This window comes from Phytophthora infestans, genomic scaffold, assembly GCF_000142945.1.
Source record: "Phytophthora infestans T30-4 supercont1.5 genomic scaffold, whole genome shotgun sequence".
NCBI lineage: Eukaryota > Oomycota > Peronosporomycetes > Peronosporales > Peronosporaceae > Phytophthora > Phytophthora infestans.
This window is the reverse complement of record NW_003303754.1, coordinates 3,384,006-3,401,841: the sequence shown is the minus strand read 5'-3', so window position 1 is coordinate 3,401,841 and position 17,836 is coordinate 3,384,006. Positions and strand designations below refer to the sequence as shown.

Here is a 17,836-nt window from a genome sequence, read left to right as displayed (position 1 = left end):
CTCAGACTAATTTTGAACACGACATTTTCTTGCTCACGGTAATTAGTCTCACATTCGAACGGTGTGACTAATTTCGAACTGTGACTATTTATTCACACAGACTAATTACCGTAGGCACTGTAGCTGCTATTTGTACTTTGAGGTATTTTAGCTATAAAAGAGCGTCTCTATTCCACTCTGATTTCCAACATAGTCACAAAAGAAGCGAAATACGCTAAGCGATTCCCGAAAATCGATCTTTTAATCGTAAATTCCAAAGAAAACTTGTTATCTTGTGCAGATCTACTACATGACTTCGTAGAACCTAGTCATTTTCGGTAATTCTACTTTGGTGTTGTGCTCTGTTTCCTGTTTTGGCATTACTAAGGATTAAGCAGAGTCTGCAGCACCTCACATAAATTAGTATGAGTGAGACTAAATACCGTAGCCCTAAACCCTAAACCCTAAAAAACAAAAGAATAACCAGACCAGCTTCTCAACAATCGTAAACTAGTGTGACTAATTAGGGTGAGACATTAATTAGTCTAAGTGTGACTAATTCTACCACACCTTAAATAGTCAGAGTGCATAATTAACCACACTCATACTAATTTAGGTGAGCAGAGTCTGCAGCACCTCACATAAATTAGTAAGAGTGAGACTAAATACCGTAGCTACTGTAGTGATACTTTTAAAAAGTAGGCCCAACGATATATTGGCATGATGGAGTATTAATAACAGTGATGGTTGCTAATATTGCCCTTCTTTTCGTGGACAACACATGTTCACCTGTATGACACGTGCTCGGCGATTTTGTCCACGTTGGCGAATACCAAGCAGTTCCATTCTGAACGCAGGGGTTTTAGGCACTGTTGGAATGTAGCAATCTTAGAGCAGTGCGTCCACGTGGATTTCTGTGCACAGCGATCAGGTAATACCGGTATATTCATTTCGAAAAGAACTGTGTATATATAGTACCGCCGTAGTAGCGTTCGCTGGATGTCGTAACGCGTGTATGATGACGAGGACACAAACGGATGTCGAGCATAACAAAACGCCGATTGCTATCTACAAATCCAGGAGAAATAGCGCAAAGATTGGTGACTAAATACTCGTAACGATCATGTCGGCTAAAAAAAATTGAAGATTGAGTCGTCCGTACATGTAAACAAAAAAAAAAAAAAATTGCCTATTCTATTTTTTATAGAAATACCGGCAGTTATTATTATAATGTGAGCTAACTGATATAATTCAAGCCTTAGATACTATCTAATGGAAAGACAGCAGATACCTACTGCTGCTTTTGTGCTCGGGTACTACGAAGTATAATACATCTGAAGTAATACTGTACATGCACCGTACGAAGAGGCCACAAGTTGTCAAATTTGGAAGGCAACATAAACGATGACTTGCAGTGTGATCGTCGTAACCAATCCAGTCCAGCTCTCCAATTTGCTACTAAGCCTTTTCATTTTCACAACTGAATTTACCCACGTCAGCACTTGTCCTGACGTCATCCAACGTGGATAACAGCAACATGCGTCTCGTGATCTTGTCAGTGGCTACGATTCTCGCATCTGTCGTCGGTGTGTCCCTGGCTAGGGCCCCCGACACGGCCGTACTAAGTCCACCCACTACAAGACTGGGGCTGCTCAGAAACAGCAACGACAACGATGAAGAGAGGATGATCAGTTTGTACAAATTCAAGAATATATTCCGGTCAGGAAACAATGAAAACAACCAATTGACGGTCTGGCTGAAGGATAAACAGTCTGCAGACAAGGTTTTTGGCCTACTCAAGCTAGACGATGGGGCGGACAATGTTCTAACGCACTCGAAATTCAAGGCGTGGGAATCTTACATTTCCATGTTCAACAACAAGTACCCGAATGACGAAATGCACATGATTGACATGCTTACCAAGCGCTATGGAGATGACGTGGTGTCCAGAATGATAGAGGCAGTCAAAACCAAACCGGGTATGGAAAAGCTAGCGGGAAAACTGCAAACAGATCTGTTTCGAGGCTGGTTCAGACAGAGTAAATCCCCCGACGATGTGCTCAGAATACTCAAGCTTGACGACCCTGCAAATATCGACAAAGGAAACTTGGACGCGTGGCTCAAGTTTCTGGATGTGTTTAACAAGCGCTTTCCGAATAGTAGAACTAACATGCTTGACTCATTTGAGCGCGCGTACGGGAATGAGATAGGTCTGGCGAAAAAGCTTGCAACAGTGCAAAAACCAAATGGCGCCCAACCCAACGACGTGGAAGTCGCGCTATTTTCGAAGTGGCTCAAGAAAAAGATGAACAGAAAGGCAGTCGTGACGAAGGTGTTCAAATTACAAGAGGGCGAGGAGCTGAAGGATAAGAACCTGGCGGTTTTTCTGCTCCGCTTCAGTAGCTACTACACAAATGCGCCAAAGCCCCACAAGCGAGTTCGTTTTAATTCACAGGTAGTAGTTCTGGGCCAATAGATCGCCGTACTAATGACAAAGTCATGCCGCGCACGGAAAAGCCCTGAAAATTTCTAGCGTGGTTTGTGCCGCTGCTGTAATTGCTTTGCAGTTGCTCTCTCTCTCTCTGTTGCTCCCGCTCTACGCCTACATTACCTTCTGCCCGTAAAGATAGCGGTAAAATAACATAAAATCAAAATCTATCTATCTGTGCTAAATATCGTTGAGCTTAATGGTCTTTACCCTGACTCCAGTACACGTGTGCCGATAAAAAAAACGATTCAAAAACAAATCCTGGGTGCCCTCCAAAACCCATATAAAACGATTTAATCAGATTAATCGGTAATTAAAATAAATTTGTTTAATGTACAGTAGTATAATCCTAGCCGATTTTTTAAAACACAATGGGTGCCTTTCAAAACCTAAATAAAATGCTGAGCATTAAAGTTTAATCACGAGCTGTCGACTTTTAAGTAGTTTCATGATTAAACACATGACTGAACGTCACTACCCGAAGGTCGCGTTCCAGCAACCATTTTAATGTACATTAAACCGATCTGTAATCGATTTAGAATTATTGATTAAACTGATTAAACCGTTTTAAATGGGTTTTGGAAGGCACCCGTTGGGTAATGATACAAGTGTTCGTTCTTTGTACTACAAAGAGCGAGCACTTGCATTATTACAACTCACGGATATTACCCAATTAAACACCGTATGCTGTCCAATAAGCAAGCCACAGCAGTAAACAGGGGATCATTACAAAGTTTGCACTGGTTTGAATAGCGGATATTACCCGATTAAATACCGTATACTATCGAACAAGAAAGCCACAGCAGTACTCAGGGCATACAAAATGGATATAGGGTAATAACGATATACTCACACAAACGCTTCCGAGTCCCAAATCGTAAATTCATGCAAATTATTCAGCACATCCAGCTCAACGCCGTCGTCAGACTCATCATCTCGCGTCAGCCACTTGCGGCAAAACATTTCGCCGGAAAAATCGTGACGGAAAATGTGTCAATCCTCAACGCTCGGAGAAAACCCGGCTGCCGCAATTAAGTAGGCCGCAATAATCTGGCAAGGCCTTCCACCGTTCCACCGTGGAGGGCCTTGCCAGATTGTTGTGGCCTGTGGAATCCACGCTGTTTGAACTCTTTAAACCAGGTTTCTATTAATACTGGCGGCTTCTTCGGATCGGCTCCTTTCGTGTACATAACACGATCCGACGACTTCCACTCGTCGATGATGGTGGACAACTTATCCTTAAAGGACTTGTAAATGCCAAATATCACCAGCTTGCACCAGTGCTGGCAATAACGACGTTCCAACAGGCGAAGCATGATGATTAACTTCTTACCACCTGTGGTAACGTTCTTACGCGTTTTTACACGTTTTTACGGATCTCGAACACAAGACAGAATCCTTAATCACCAGAAGGCAGTTTATTTTGAGTTGGCGACTGTCGACGCGTCATGACGTCCCACGACTAGGAGCTGGCGCGTCTCCGGACGTACGTATTTTTGGGTATAGGAGGGGGGGGGGCAACACGATCTTCTGCTTCGTGCCGTCGCAGGTGACTTTCAGTGCATACGTGCTGTTGGTGGATGTCGGTACGGCGAAAGCGAATCTGGCGCTGTTCAACATCTTGCGCTTCCCGGTGTTCGTGCTGTCACAAGTTTAAAACAACGCGGTGGAAGCGAACGTAAGTTTTGACCGTCCGTGTAGTTACTTGGTGGTCGAGGAGCGCATCAGGGTGAGTGAGGGCGGCTTGCCAAAGGTGAAGAGCTTGGTACAGGACGCAAATTCCGAGTCGGACGCTGCCTCACCGGTTGACGACAAGAAGACCGACATGAAGGTCGAAGAAGAAAAGGCTCTGACGACACCCGTGGTTAAGGGCTTGATGCTACGTCACAATGCCTTTTCAGCCAGAACGGGAGGGCTGCATGTCATTGTAGGTAATGTGGGTAGTGGCAAGCCCATCTTGCTGGCTGGGATCTTGGCTGACGCCGCTGTAGCTCTGGTTCAGTGGCAATTCATGGCAAGGTGAGTACGAATCACAGCAGCCGTTCAGCCAAAACGAGACGATGTACCAACATCACGTTCGGACTGCCGTTCGACACCAACAAGTACGACGAGGCTCTGCCCGTGAGCTCACTTAAGACGTACCTTGACTGCTAGATGACGTACGGAGATCGGCGTGAAGGGCCTCAATCTTAGTAGCAGCCAGCGCACGCGTGTGGCCATCGTTGTGCGGTGTATCAGGACGTCGCCTTTTATCTGCTGGAAGCCATTCTGTCTGCAGTGGACAGCCATGTGGGCACCAACATCTTCAAAGCGTGCTTCAAGAGATCGCTGAAGGATAAGCTGGTGCTGCCAGTGGCGCAGTTGTTGAGCTTCGTGAGCCATTGCGACCAGATCGCTGTGATTGCTGACGGAAGAATCGCCAAGCAAAGATCGCTCAAGAAGTTGATGATGGTGTCGAATAGTGGGAATGAAGAAGACAAGGAGGACATGACGTCAGCAGAGTGTCTGGAGAATACGAATTCGAATGATTTAAATGGTGCAAATACTTAGTAGCCAACGTTGGCAGCTTGTATTGGGCAGAAAATAAGAGCGGTATTACAACTTAGCACGGTTTACTTATAGCAACGAGGGAGGAAGCTTTAGCGTCTGGCCGGCTTTTACTGCGATGCTGCTACAGCAGGCAGCTCCACTCAGCTTGAAAACAGCGTTTCTAGTGAACCTGTTGAGCTCGCAAACCCGTCAAGAGCTTTTCCTGTGGATACGATGGAATATTTTCATCTGGAAGCTGTTGGCTTCGGTTAGCTACAGAAATTGGCTCCAGTTCTGGGTCGTAAACATACCATTCCTCGTCACCGACGATATTCACAATATTTTCTCCATCATCTTCTAGATTGACGATGGCGTCCAACCAGAAGTCCACTGCTCCAACAGTCTCCATGTAGTCTACATCAGTAACGCGGACAGCGAGGTTGCTGGATCGGAAACTCCGTGCATTTGCTGTTTTGGTATCTCTGCAGGGTCAACAGGCTTCTACACTCGCCGATATCACTTTCCCGATGATTGCGCTTGCGGACCTCATTTCGAATGATGCCGATGAGTCGAGCTTTATCAAACTTAAGCTTATTTCACCGCGGAGTCTGTATCAATCCCAGCTCGCTAAAGTATCGCTCGCATGTCGCAGTGTTCACTGCGACCGACAGAATCACTTTCGCTAGCTGAGGAAGCTTACTGCCCTTTCGGTACCACGAATCTGCAACGTGGACTCAATAATCAAATACCCCATTCGGCTGAAGGACACCGGCCTGGTCAGTGAAGTTAGTGTGCTTTTTCGGGGCAAATTTGCCACGCAACCACTTGTCGACATCACCTACGAGCCCATTGCTGTTGAGATCAGCATAGCGACGATAGTAATAGTCAGCAGCAGCGGAGACGCCGTCTACTGACATTAAAAAGACAGTATTGTCGTGAGCTTGTATTAAGGCACGCGTATGGGTCACGTAGAGCGGGTGCAATGCGAAAGCGAGAAGCATCAGCAGCTGCTCACAGCTCGCCCATCTCTTCTTCACCACTGGGGCTAGATGAGAAGCGTATGGACTGGCAACAAAGGCAGCATGTATTTTTCCAAAGCACCGCACGACGTCCGCCATTGTGTTGTCATCGTTTTGTAGTCGGTAGGATGCTTCCGACAGCGGCCGGATGACACGGACCGGATGATGTTTCCAGAACAGTGAATCGTGAAATACATGTAGCGTTGTAGGGAATTCAACATCATATCGATATCCGTGGGCCAGATCTTCTAGCGCCGATCTAACGCGAAGCAGGCTTGCAAAGCAAGCCTGCATGCTATTCCAGCGGGTCTCACACAGCATAATAAGAGCCAAGGTTTCCCCATACATCGGATAAACGCGCTCGTTCGCGCGTACGAGCCACTTTGACGATGAGCTGCTCAAACTTGCCGTCGCAGAAGCTGCCTGCTTCGTCACTGTCTTGAACACTGTCTTCAAAACGGTTTTAACCAAGTTGTTCACGACATGAGCGCAGCACCGTAAAAACACAATATTTGGCCATCTTAAGGCCAGTATTAGTCTCGCCCTTGCGCATTGACCCGCATCGTCAGTAACGACGGCACCACAATCCAATTTAATGCCAACGCTCTCATGAGTGATCCCTCCATCTGCTTGGCTATGACAATGCCAGGGTGAGCTGAGTCGCTGGGTAGTAACTCAGACTGGACAACAATGCCAAGCACGCAACGTTGGCAGGGAAGAAGGTGACGTCGAGCGACATTCTGGTATACGTCAGAAAGGCAATTTATTTGCCCACCAAAATCCTCTTGCTTCTCTCACAGGCTCTCCTTTGACACAGTTTCTGCGCTTTCTGCATTAATTTTAAGGACACGACCTCCGAGCCCTTTTCTTGTAGGTGGCTCATAGCGCGGCTGCATCTGTGCGAACAACCTCTTGGTTGAATCACGTTCGATGAAATAGTCTGGTAGCGCGCACTCAGCTTGAAACTCTAGAAGATCACGCTCAAAGCTATGTTGCTCGTCCATAGTCATAAAGAAATCACTCATCCGTTTCTGCCGTTTTGCTGCGGTGCTACTCAAAGATCCAATTGACGAGATGGGCCGCACATACGAATTTGCAGGAAGGGTCGTAGCAACAGCCTCCGGTCGGTGGTATGGACAGCGCTTTAGATGGCTACAATAAGCGTCGGCACGATCACGAATTAGCTCCGGTGCTTCCACGTTGCCAGCCCTGCTGACATGCGCGGCTTGGCACTTTTTGCAGACCCACCAGTGGTGCTTGTCGGACACGCTTCCATCCTTCTGGGCAATGGGCATTTGGCCCTCGAAGAAATGACTAATGTTTTCGGAAGCTGGGGCAGGCATCGACCAGAGACGGAAGGTAAGATGGGCTCAAAAGCTATTGGATGAACTGCCAGGAAGTTAGAGCCTGTGATCCTGCGGCGAATAGCAAGCCACACTATACGCTGCAAAGTTCCCTCAGATAAAAAAAGGATTTTCAAATATGCTTACGAAACAACGCGTAATAAGTCCGTAAAAACGTTCTGACGGGGGTTATATTCTTACCGACTTCTTACGAACGTTCCAACGCTTTCAACGAAATTTCGCTTCTACATCGGCTGCCAACACTGCCAACACTGCTTGCACATACGGCATTAATCTCCCGGAGATAACGAACATCTGCAGATCCTTCTTAGCAAAGCGAGCCCTCACAGATTTCGACGTGTGGGCACGCATCGAGTCCCAGACAACGGCCTTGCCCGCCGTACAAGCGTCAAAGATAGGTGGAAACACAAGGTCGAGCCACCTGATCAGCAACTGGAAATCAACACAAGCCCTCTTTTGATAGGTGACATACGAATTTCTCACCCGTTCAAGTTGGCCATCCTGCTGAGCGCCTTTCCAGATTACCAGAGGGGGAAGCTTTCGACCAGACGCTACCACAACCAGCACAGCAGTCATGCGCATCGACGCGAGACCAGTCGACTTGAGTACCACGTGACGCGCCCCAGTCAAGGCGATTACCTGGCGGCGTGGGTCTTCGATACATACCGCAGTTTCATCCATTCGCACGGTATGTGCCAGGTTAAGTCTGTCCTTTCGCTTGGACAAGTACTTAATATAGCGTACGGCTCTATCCGTCAACACGTCATTGGTTAATACAGTCAGTTTTGTTTTCCGACGCAGCGACAAATCATAGCGATGCATGAAGCCACCCACCTACTTGCTTGAGCCGAGAAAACGGGTATCACGTAGCTCGGATTGCGCAAGCTGCTTCGCCATCTCAGCGATTTGGTGGCGCGTGACCTTCTTCTTTTCCGAACGGTGGAAACGAACCTAGTCAAAGATCATATCTTCGACCTCACCAGCCATGGCTTCGCGCCGGCACCTTTTAGGCGCAGGTTACAAACAGGGGCCGCCTTAATCGACTCTTTTTGCTTCCACCAATATCGAGCTTGAGTGCCTGAAACCTTGCAGCCTTGTTCTGGAAAATACTCGACCGCTCGAGTCGGGACTTCTTTATTTTGCTCGATCCATGTCACTACTTCCTTCTTCTCGGCCATAGAATCGCAACACGAGATCGAGACATAATGAATCGGGGAATGGGAAGAATTGGAAGAGTCAGCGCTTGTTGCACGTGGTAAATTGGACAATGGTCGCTCAGCTTGGTAAGTTTTAATGCTCGACGTGCAGTAGAATCTGACGTGAGGACTGCAGGAGGGACACGCTCTTGCTATACTAATTGGAGTGGGTATTAAGGCCTTCACCTAGCTTCAAATACAGTCGGATTTGACAGGAATTTTCAGTTAAGAGAGAATACATTAAGCGAAAAAAATCATTAGTGCTACTAAATACATAGATTCGCACGTTGAGCTCTTATACTACGTACTAGTTTGCAGACATCAGTTGGTTTGAGCCTGCTAAAAGAAGGATCTAGCAAATTATAAATGTCAGCTAACCGTCTAACCAAATATCATATTATGATATTTGGCTAGACGGTTAGCTGACATTATAAAAAAGAGCAATTATTAATATTTAGTATCGAAAACAGTACTATTACTAATGTCAGCTAACCATCTAGCCAAATATCATAATCTGATGTAATGTCAGCTAACTGTCTAACCAAATATCATAATATATTATTTGGTTAGCATAATATGATATTTGGTTAGACGGTTAGCTGACATTAGTAATAGTTTGTTTTCGATACTAAATATTAATAATTGCTCTTTTTTTATTAATAAAATAATATTTTATTTATGAACTCGGAGATTTAAAAAATATTAGATACGAGATGATTTTTTATGATATTTTCAAACTTAAGTACGCTTCTTAAGCGTGTCACAAATAACAAATCATTTCTAAATGTTGTATTTTATTAAAGAACAAAATCACAGTTTAAGCTAAGTTTAATAAGTGCATACTCACAAATGACGTCTTAATAGTAGCCCTATTTAAAAGATGCCTGCAATGCCTCCATTCATACGGCGCGAGTGGCGAAGTGGTACTTAAAGGACCAAGGGGTGCGTGTCATGTGGTGGCCAGCCAAGTCTCCTGACTTAAATCCAATCGAGAACTTGTGGGGAATTCTTTCGAGAGCCGTGTACGTCAATGGCAAGCAGTACGACACGAAGGAGGGGCTCGTGGCGGCCATTAAGAAAGCCTGGAATGAAATTCCTCTTTTGAAGTTAAAAAGTCTTGTAGCATCGATGAAAAAACGCTGCATGGAGGTGTACAAACTGGAAGGGCATAAGACGAAGTACTAAGCTGCTTAGTCAAGGTCGTCACCGTGTCTAGAAAACATAAAAACAGAAGAGTGCTGATACATTTTGTTCGTCTATCATTTTCGCGCAGAGTGCTCCAACACAACAGCAGATTTTGAAGTGTTTCTCAGCCGTTACTTTGCGGATTACAGCAAACAGTACCTTAAAAGAACCGTAATGGTGTTCTCCTGATTGGATATAAAACCCAGATTCGTTGCTTTTGATTTGACAAAAATTGGCTCGAAATCGAGTTTTCGTCTATCATTTCCGCGCTATACGACATCTCACTTAAACTAGAGCGCAGCATCATACAAACCCCATTTTTTTTGTCCTATTCGTGATTCTAGGAAAAGTTTCACACTTTTAAAGCCCAATTTGAGGGTATGCTTCTAAATATCGGGTTTAGCTAGCCAAATCACCCCCCCCTCTTTATGAAGAGCAACCCCAAATATTGTTGGTCGTTAAAAGGCAATATCGCAATATCACTAGAAAAAGCGATAAAAACAGTCGTTTCGTCAAGTTATATTACGACGATGTAGCTTCGTTATTGATACAGGAAAAAAAAACTTTTTTTCACAAACAAGTCAAAAGCAAATTTCCATAATGAAGGTATTAATAATGCTGCATTTAAAAGAAATGGGCTGCTATTTTAAAATTCATGTCAGGTCTGTTCTTTTTTACTTTGGTGGTTGAGTTGAAGATTACGATCATGCAATCTCTGTCGGAGTTGAAAGACGCCTTAACAACGCTCGGAGTGTCAACGGCGACCGGGGATTTAAGAGGACAAGCGAGGCGAGATGAACTAGCCAACAGACTGCAGCAAGCAAGGGTGGCGAGTGGTCAAGTGGCCGGAAATACTGGTGACACAGTGACTCATGCAAGTCAGAATTTGGACAAGATGTCGCTGACGGAGTTGCGTAGTGCGCTGGAACTGCGGCAAGTCCCGACGCAGACACCAGGATTGAGAGGGGAAGCGAGGCGACACGCTTTGGTGCAAAGATTGATCAACATCAACAGTAATCCGCAGAGCCAAAGTAGAAAGACAAACTCTGAGTTGGAAAGTGCTCGAGTTGGTTCAAGTACCGAAGACGATGAGACCAAGTCTGATACAAACTCCAGCGTGTATTCTACAGCAAACGAATTTATTTACTTCGATTCGCCAGGTACCAAGCGAACTTCACAGCCGGTAGTCAAAATGCTGACGCCGCAGCTGTCGTTCACGAAGTTAAAGAGAGATGCAAGTGACGCTCGGGTCCATATTAAATGTACTGAATCAAATAATAACAGCGTGGAGGACTTACAGCGCGAGTTGTTCGAGCTGCGGACCAAACTTCACACTGCTCGTCAAGAGCAGCAACGACTAGTAGATGAGTCGCTGCAAAAGGCTGGGATCCAGCCATCTCTCAGTGAAATCTCGACCAAGTTACAGGCACTCGAACGAGAGCGTCGCCGACTCCAGGACAATCATTTTGGTCACGAACTCGTTAAGTGTGAGGTATTGTCTTCGACCAACGATAACCAGACTTTTCTGGAATTAGTACAAGAAGATGCTCTACTGCTTATAGAGAAACACCAAGAGACCTTGAAGCGTCTAGCTAAGCGGACGAAAGAGGCGATGGCAGTGGCAAAGTTCCACGCTGTCGAGATTGAATCCGGTATCTCCACGTCAGCCAGACAGGAGGAGGACCAAATAATTTCCCAAATCAGTCACATCGAGTCTTCCCTCAGTTCAGCAACAGATTCGTCGACGAAGAGCTCGTTAAAGTCGATTACTGGGTCACGAATCCCCACTTTCGTGCATTACCGGTCAATGCCGAACGGTCTACGTCATGACGGAAGGGATCTAATGCACAAGGGGCAGTGTAGGCAATTGCACGAAGAGCTCCGGTCTGCTACTTCGTTTCGTATTCGACGAGACCGGGTGCCTCTAGAGAGAGGTTTAACTACCGCACGTGTCCCAACACAAGCCGATAAGCTTGGAATGAAAGCTCTATTCATGGAGAAAGCCATGAATAATGTCGATGAGACACGTCGAGTATACCAAAGAGCTCTAGAACTCGATGAGAACCACGCAGGCAACCTCGGGAACTACGCACTTTTCTTGTGTACCAGCTGTGGCCAATATGATGAAGCCAGTGGCTACTTTCAACGAGCTATCACTGCTGATTTAGGCAACGCAAAGAGCTTAGCGAACTATGCGAATTTTCTCATGAGAGGACGTAAAGATTACACGAAAAGTGAAGAACTGTACAAAAGGGCCCTAAAAGCTGCTCAAAAGGATGTGAGCATTATATGCGACTATGCAGACTTGCTTGCTGAAATGAAAGGGTGAGAAAACTTACTGCAGGCTCAACGTGTATTGAAGAAAGCGTTGATAGAATCTCCTCTACATACAAACAATCAGCTGCGGATGGCGTCGGTACTTTCAGCCTTAAACGAAAATGAGTCGGCAGAACGTTGTTTCGAGCAATTGTTGGCCATGACGAAGCAACACGGCGGTCTTATCAACCGAAGTAATCTTGTGTCGATATACGAGACCTACGCTCACTTTCTGCATCAAAGTGGGCAATGGACAAGAGCGAAACACATGTACGACGAAGCGCTCGCCTTGGATCCGCAAAGACCGTCACTTCTTCGGAGCTTGTAAGTTTTGTGCAGTTTACTAACCACTGATCCATGGCTCACTTAAATCCTTGTGTTTCGCCAAACGCAGCTCGTATTTCTTGCGTGATAGTAAACCGTTTCTATCAGCGCGGATCACGTAGTTAATAGTAGTGTTCCGGATCGAACATTTGGCTTCTGTTGAAAATTCGACTGAGACATACCATCCTGGAATCTTTGCGATCGCTAGAACTAATCTATTTTTTGGTTTTGGTTGGGACTGGAGAACTACGTGTATGGAGTTGATAACTCTATTTGGACATCTTCTTGGTACCATCATGGCCCATAATGGGCAGTAGAATGATTTTAGCCAAACTACTATATTATTTTATTTAAACCGCTAACAAAACTAATACTCAAGAAATATTAGTGAATCGAGAAGAGGCACTACAATTGTAGTAGTACTATATCGGACTATTAATATTGTCGACCATAGGCCATGAATGAAGGCAAAACTGACCACTTTCAGATACCAAACGATACAGTCATTGATGGTCCGCGGAGGCACATAACGTTAGTATCACGCAATGATTGATAGCAAAACTGGTTGCTGGACCAAATTCTCGACTAAACTACATGAATTGGTCCGTTTTCTGGGGTCAAGTCCTTAAATGCGTTGTCCTAAGGTACTGCTAATAATTATATAGTAGTAAACTTTTGTTAGCTGCTCAGGGGGTAATGTAATTGCTACTGTAGTAATATTGGCTGTCTTTGCTCGCCAAACTACTGTTGTAGGTTGGTATTTATTAGTACCACGATAGTACCACAATATGGTCGCACATATAGCCCCTGTTAATTTTCGATACGTGTATTAATTCCTTAGTAGCTAGCAGTAGCTTCGAAATATTATGTCGAAACAACTGCCAATCCCTGATCACGGGAGATGTCATGTATCTTGAACGAGAGTATGTATACCCTCCCCACGTTGTACACGATTAGATACGGTTAAACCTTACCTGTATTTCGTCGTGTTAAATAAAGGTGCCATCGATTACGAACTAACTGTACCGAAGTCCCCCTCGTTAAGCGCTCGGGTCGTCAAATACATTCTCAAAGGATATTTTGTGTAATCTCGTGATTTGTGAATTGTGCCTCCAATCGAAAAATCATGTATCAGGGGGTATACAGAGTTCAGGCAAGGGGGACTTTTGTAGCGATTACGAACTTGCGTTCGTAAACACAGACGCTCATGTATTACGAAGTCCACGAAGCACAGGAATTGTGCATGTCACCGCGGTTTCGATCTTAATACAGTTTCGTAGATATTAGCAGAAGTTCTACCGCAGAACATAAACGACAAAAGTTGGCATTTTCGGCCCTTATATAGGCGGTGAAACTTTGAAACTGGAGATAGACTACGTGCGCAAAGTCCTGAATCACTTCCCAATTTTCCCGCATTCTCTCAAGTTCTCCAGCCCTCCATTGCTCTGATGGTAGCAGTTCCTCGGCTCCGTTATACCCTCCTTCTCGTAGCTCTCGCTTTCTTCACCAGCGTGGTCACTACCTCAGCGGCTAAGGTACAGAGCGGAAACTTAAATCTGCTTGTTTCCACTACTGCGGATACTACCGATAGTACCACGGCGAAGAGATTGTTGAGGCAAGTTGTCAAGGCATCTCAGGAGAGCGCCATTTATCCCAGCAAAGAATCGAAGTCTGCTGCAGCGGAAGAAAGAGGATGGCTTACCAATTTTTTTGGTAGTAAATTCACCTTGAGTCAGCTTCGGAAGAAACATTTTCAAAGCTATTGATGAACGAAGCAGCGAAGTCGAAAGCATTAAAAAAAATTGGAAACAAAATACGGGAATAACCCGAAGAAGGTCTATATGGCTTTCGGTGGCCCTAGTATGGATCCACAAAGCTCCAAGTGGAAGTTCTTCGAGGAATTCGGGAACTGGTTTGATATCAAGAACTATCATTGACTGAACACATGAAGAGTCCAGTGCACAATAGAGCTGTCTATGGTGGTACTCAGGATTGTAAAGGAATACCAGGAAGTCAGCATTACATGGATGCCGCTCTGGTTGCTTTTCACCGATTTCACTGTTACTTCTAAAAACAAACAATATCAGTCGTTAAGGATAAACTGAATGACCGATATTGTGTGTGTGTGGCCATTTTGTACAAGATTGCTCATCGTTTGACTTCCCCCACTCGAACTGGCACTCTTTGTGAAAAGTATTTATAGTCAGGTAAGAGGCTGCTGAGCTAAGGTATGTTGTACACTCGGACAAGGCTGCGCTTTGTAAATGTGAGCAAGTCTTACGTGTTTGTCCTTACGAAGGTGATTGTGCTTTGGGTAGATCATCGAAGAGAAAACTTGAAGTAAAGCGAAGATGTCTTGCGTAGCTGAGGGTGATAGATGCTTGGGCACGTACTGCCAAAAACCAAGTTCGGCTTTACTAAGGCGGCTCGACGTTCTGCCGTCCAAATCCCACTTAAGCGAAGTTGTACTGCGTTGGTTAAGACGCCACCTTTACCACAAAAAAGAGGGACCCAAAGCGGAAATAGTGGAACAAGAACGCCTGTAGCACTTCAGCGAACTGTAGCACATCTCGCATGAAATAAAGAGCGAATGATCTCTCGATTTTTTTCCTGAAAATGTGAGTGCGGAGATGGTATTTTGTACTACGTGTATTAGAACGTCTACCGCTCAATTCTGCGAAGCAAGCACAGAAAACGCATTGACCCATCGGGTCACTTATTACAAGGTATTTCGTATCGCATCTTTCGTTTTTACGAATTATTTGCGTGACGCGCATAATTAAAAAAAAAATCTACCATAATGTGGCTGGTATCGCTTTCACAAGTTCCTTTGGTAAAAACAAGGGTTGGACAAAGCGTTGTTCTTAAAGCCCCTTGAGCGCGAAGGCGTGGACCCTACATGATATCAACGATTTATTATCATGAACGGTCCACGTTAAGCGTTTTTGAGTAGGCGTTTGTATTGACCAATACAAACCATTAGCTAACAAGGTTTAGGGAATTTAACCTTTCCCTCTTAGCAAAATCACAGCCGGGGATGCGTGATAAAGCCACTACACAGTTATTTTATGGAGGAACTGTGATGTGCCGGCCTATCATACATTCAGTTTTAGAGTTAGTCGATCGGTACACCACTCATTTTATTCCCTAACTTTCAGATTCGCAGGCTGGGGCGTAAATGGCTGTCAAGGCAAGATGGATCTTTACGGGCAAAAGGTAATGTAGGCGTAGAGCGGGAGCAACAGAGAGAGAGAGCAACTGCAAAGCAATTACAGCAGCGGCACAAACCACGCTAGAAATTTTCAGGGCTTCTCCGTGCGCGGCATGACTTTGTCATTAGTACGGCGATCTATTGGCCCAGAACTACTACCTGTGAATTAAAACGAACTCGCTTGTAGGGCTTTGGCGCATTTGTGTAGTAGCTACTGAAGCGGAACAGAAAAACCGCCAGGTTCTTATCCTTCAGCTTCTCGCCCTCTTGTAATTTGAACACCTTCGTCACGACTGCCTTTCTGTTCATCTTTTTCTTGAGCCACTTCGAAAATAGCGCGACTTCCACGTCGTTTGGTTGGGCGCCATTTGGTTTTTGCACTGTTGCAAGCTTTTTCGCCAGACCTATCTCATTCCCGTACGCGCGCTCAAATGAGTCAAGCATGTTAGTTCTACTATTCGGAAAGCGCTTGTTGAACACATCCAGAAACTTGAGCCACGCGTCCAAGTTTTCTTTGTCGATATTTGCAGGGTCGTCAAGCTTGCGTATTTTGAGCACATCGTCGGGGGATTTACTCTGTCTGAACCAGCCTCGAAACAGATCTGTTTGCAGCTTTCCCGCTAGCTTTTCCATACCCGGTTTGGTTTTGCCTGCCTCTATAATTCTGGACACCACGTCATCTCCGTAGCGCTTGGTAAGCATGTCAATCATGTGCATTTCGTCATTCGGGTACTTGTTGTTGAACATGGAAATGTAAGATTCCCACGCCTTGAATTTCGAGTGCGTTAGAACATTTTCCGCGCCATCGTCTAGCTTGAGTAGGCCGAAAATCTTGTCTGCAGACTGTTTATCCTTCAGCCAGACCGTCAATTGGTTGTTTTCATTGTTTCCTGACCGGAATATATTCTTGAATTTGTCCAAACTGACCATCCTCTCTTCATCGTTGTCGTTGTCGTTGCTGTTGCTGAGCAGCCCCAGTCTTGTAGTGGGTGGACTTAGTACGGCCGTTTCGGGGACCCTAGCCAGGGACACACCGACGACAGATGCGAGAATCGTAGCCACTGACAAGATCCCGAGACGCATGTTGCTGTTATCCACGCTGGATGACGTCAGGACAAGTGCTGACGTGGGATATGCCCTACTGAAGAGCGCTTAGGCTTCGTGATGGTTGTGCAGGTTGTGCACACCACCCAAAGTGAAGTGGTTCTCTCAAATTGGTGAAGGGAAGTGATGGGCTGCTGGTAGTACACTCGGTGTACGGGGGTACGGTACCCCTTGAAGGTTTGATGAGTTCTAAGGCGCTGATACGGCGCCGGAACGTCGCTTGGCGTAGCGACACCCTCCTATACTTTATGGCAGTTATGAAAATGAAAAGCTTAGTAGCAAATTGGAGAGCTGGACTGGATTGGTTACGACGATCACACTGCGAGTCATCGTTTATGTTGCCTGACAACTTGTGGCCTCTTCGTACGGTGCATGTACAGTATTACTTCAGATGTATTATACTTCGTAGTACCCGAGCACAAAAGCAGCAGTAGGTATCTGCTGTCTTTCCATTAGATAGTATCCAAGGCTTGAATTATATCAGTTAGCTCACATTATAAAATAATAACTGCCGGTATTTCTATAAAAAATAAAATAGGCAATTTTGTTTTTTTTTGTTTACATGAACGGACGACTCAATCTTCCATTAGCCGACATGATCGTTACGAGTATTTAGTCACCAATCTTTGCGCTATTTCTCCTGGATTTGTAGATAGCAATCGGCGTTTTGTTATGCTCGACATCCGTTTGTGTCCTCGTCATCATACAGTACACTGCGTTACGACAGCGAACGCTACTACGGCCGGTACTATATATACACAGTTATTTCCGAAATGAATTTGCCGGTAATACAGTACCTGGTCGTGCTCTAAGATTGCTAACATTCCAACAGTGCCTAAACCCCTGCGTTCAGAATGGAACTGCTTGGTATTCGCCAACGTGGACAGAATCGCCGAGCACGTGCCATACAGGCGAACATGTGCTGTCCACGAAAAGAAGGGCAATATTAGCAACCATCACTGTTATTAATACTCCATCATGCCAATATATTGTTGGGCCTACTTTTTAAAAGTATCACTAGCTGCTATTTGTACTTTGAGGTATTTTAGCTATAAAAGAGCGTATTCCACTCTGATTTCCAACATATTCACAAAAGAAGCTAAATACGCTAAACGATTCCC

At 45.3% G+C, this 17,836-nt stretch overlaps 4 protein-coding genes across 4 annotated transcripts; 3 read left to right on the top strand and 1 right to left on the bottom strand.

The window, feature by feature from the left end:
• Positions 1-1,516: 1,516 nt before the first annotated feature.
• Positions 1,517-2,455, top strand: PITG_04353 (secreted RxLR effector peptide protein, putative; the record flags this gene model as incomplete). Its single annotated transcript, XM_002905945.1, has 1 exon — positions 1,517-2,455. The coding sequence occupies one exon, from the start codon at positions 1,517-1,519 to the stop codon at positions 2,453-2,455; it is 939 nt and encodes a 312-aa protein (XP_002905991.1).
• A 1,592-nt stretch (positions 2,456-4,047) lies between these two features.
• PITG_04352 (uncharacterized protein) lies at positions 4,048-7,329 on the top strand (the record flags this gene model as incomplete). The annotated part of the gene is made up of 9 exons (XM_002905944.1): positions 4,048-4,145; positions 4,196-4,398; positions 4,470-4,588; positions 4,664-5,003; positions 5,683-5,706; positions 6,320-6,386; positions 6,695-6,737; positions 6,890-6,913; positions 7,258-7,329. The coding sequence occupies 9 exons, from the start codon at positions 4,048-4,050 to the stop codon at positions 7,327-7,329; spliced, it is 990 nt and encodes a 329-aa protein (XP_002905990.1).
• A 6,519-nt stretch (positions 7,330-13,848) lies between these two features.
• PITG_04351 (secreted RxLR effector peptide protein, putative) lies at positions 13,849-14,166 on the top strand (the record flags this gene model as incomplete). Its single annotated transcript, XM_002905943.1, has 1 exon — positions 13,849-14,166. One exon carries the CDS (start codon positions 13,849-13,851, stop codon positions 14,164-14,166), a length of 318 nt encoding a protein of 105 aa, XP_002905989.1.
• Positions 14,167-15,749: 1,583 nt separating this feature from the next.
• Positions 15,750-16,694, bottom strand: PITG_04350 (secreted RxLR effector peptide protein, putative; the record flags this gene model as incomplete). The annotated part of the gene is made up of 1 exon (XM_002905942.1): positions 15,750-16,694. The coding sequence occupies one exon, from the start codon at positions 16,692-16,694 to the stop codon at positions 15,750-15,752; it is 945 nt and encodes a 314-aa protein (XP_002905988.1).
• Positions 16,695-17,836: the final 1,142 nt, after the last annotated feature.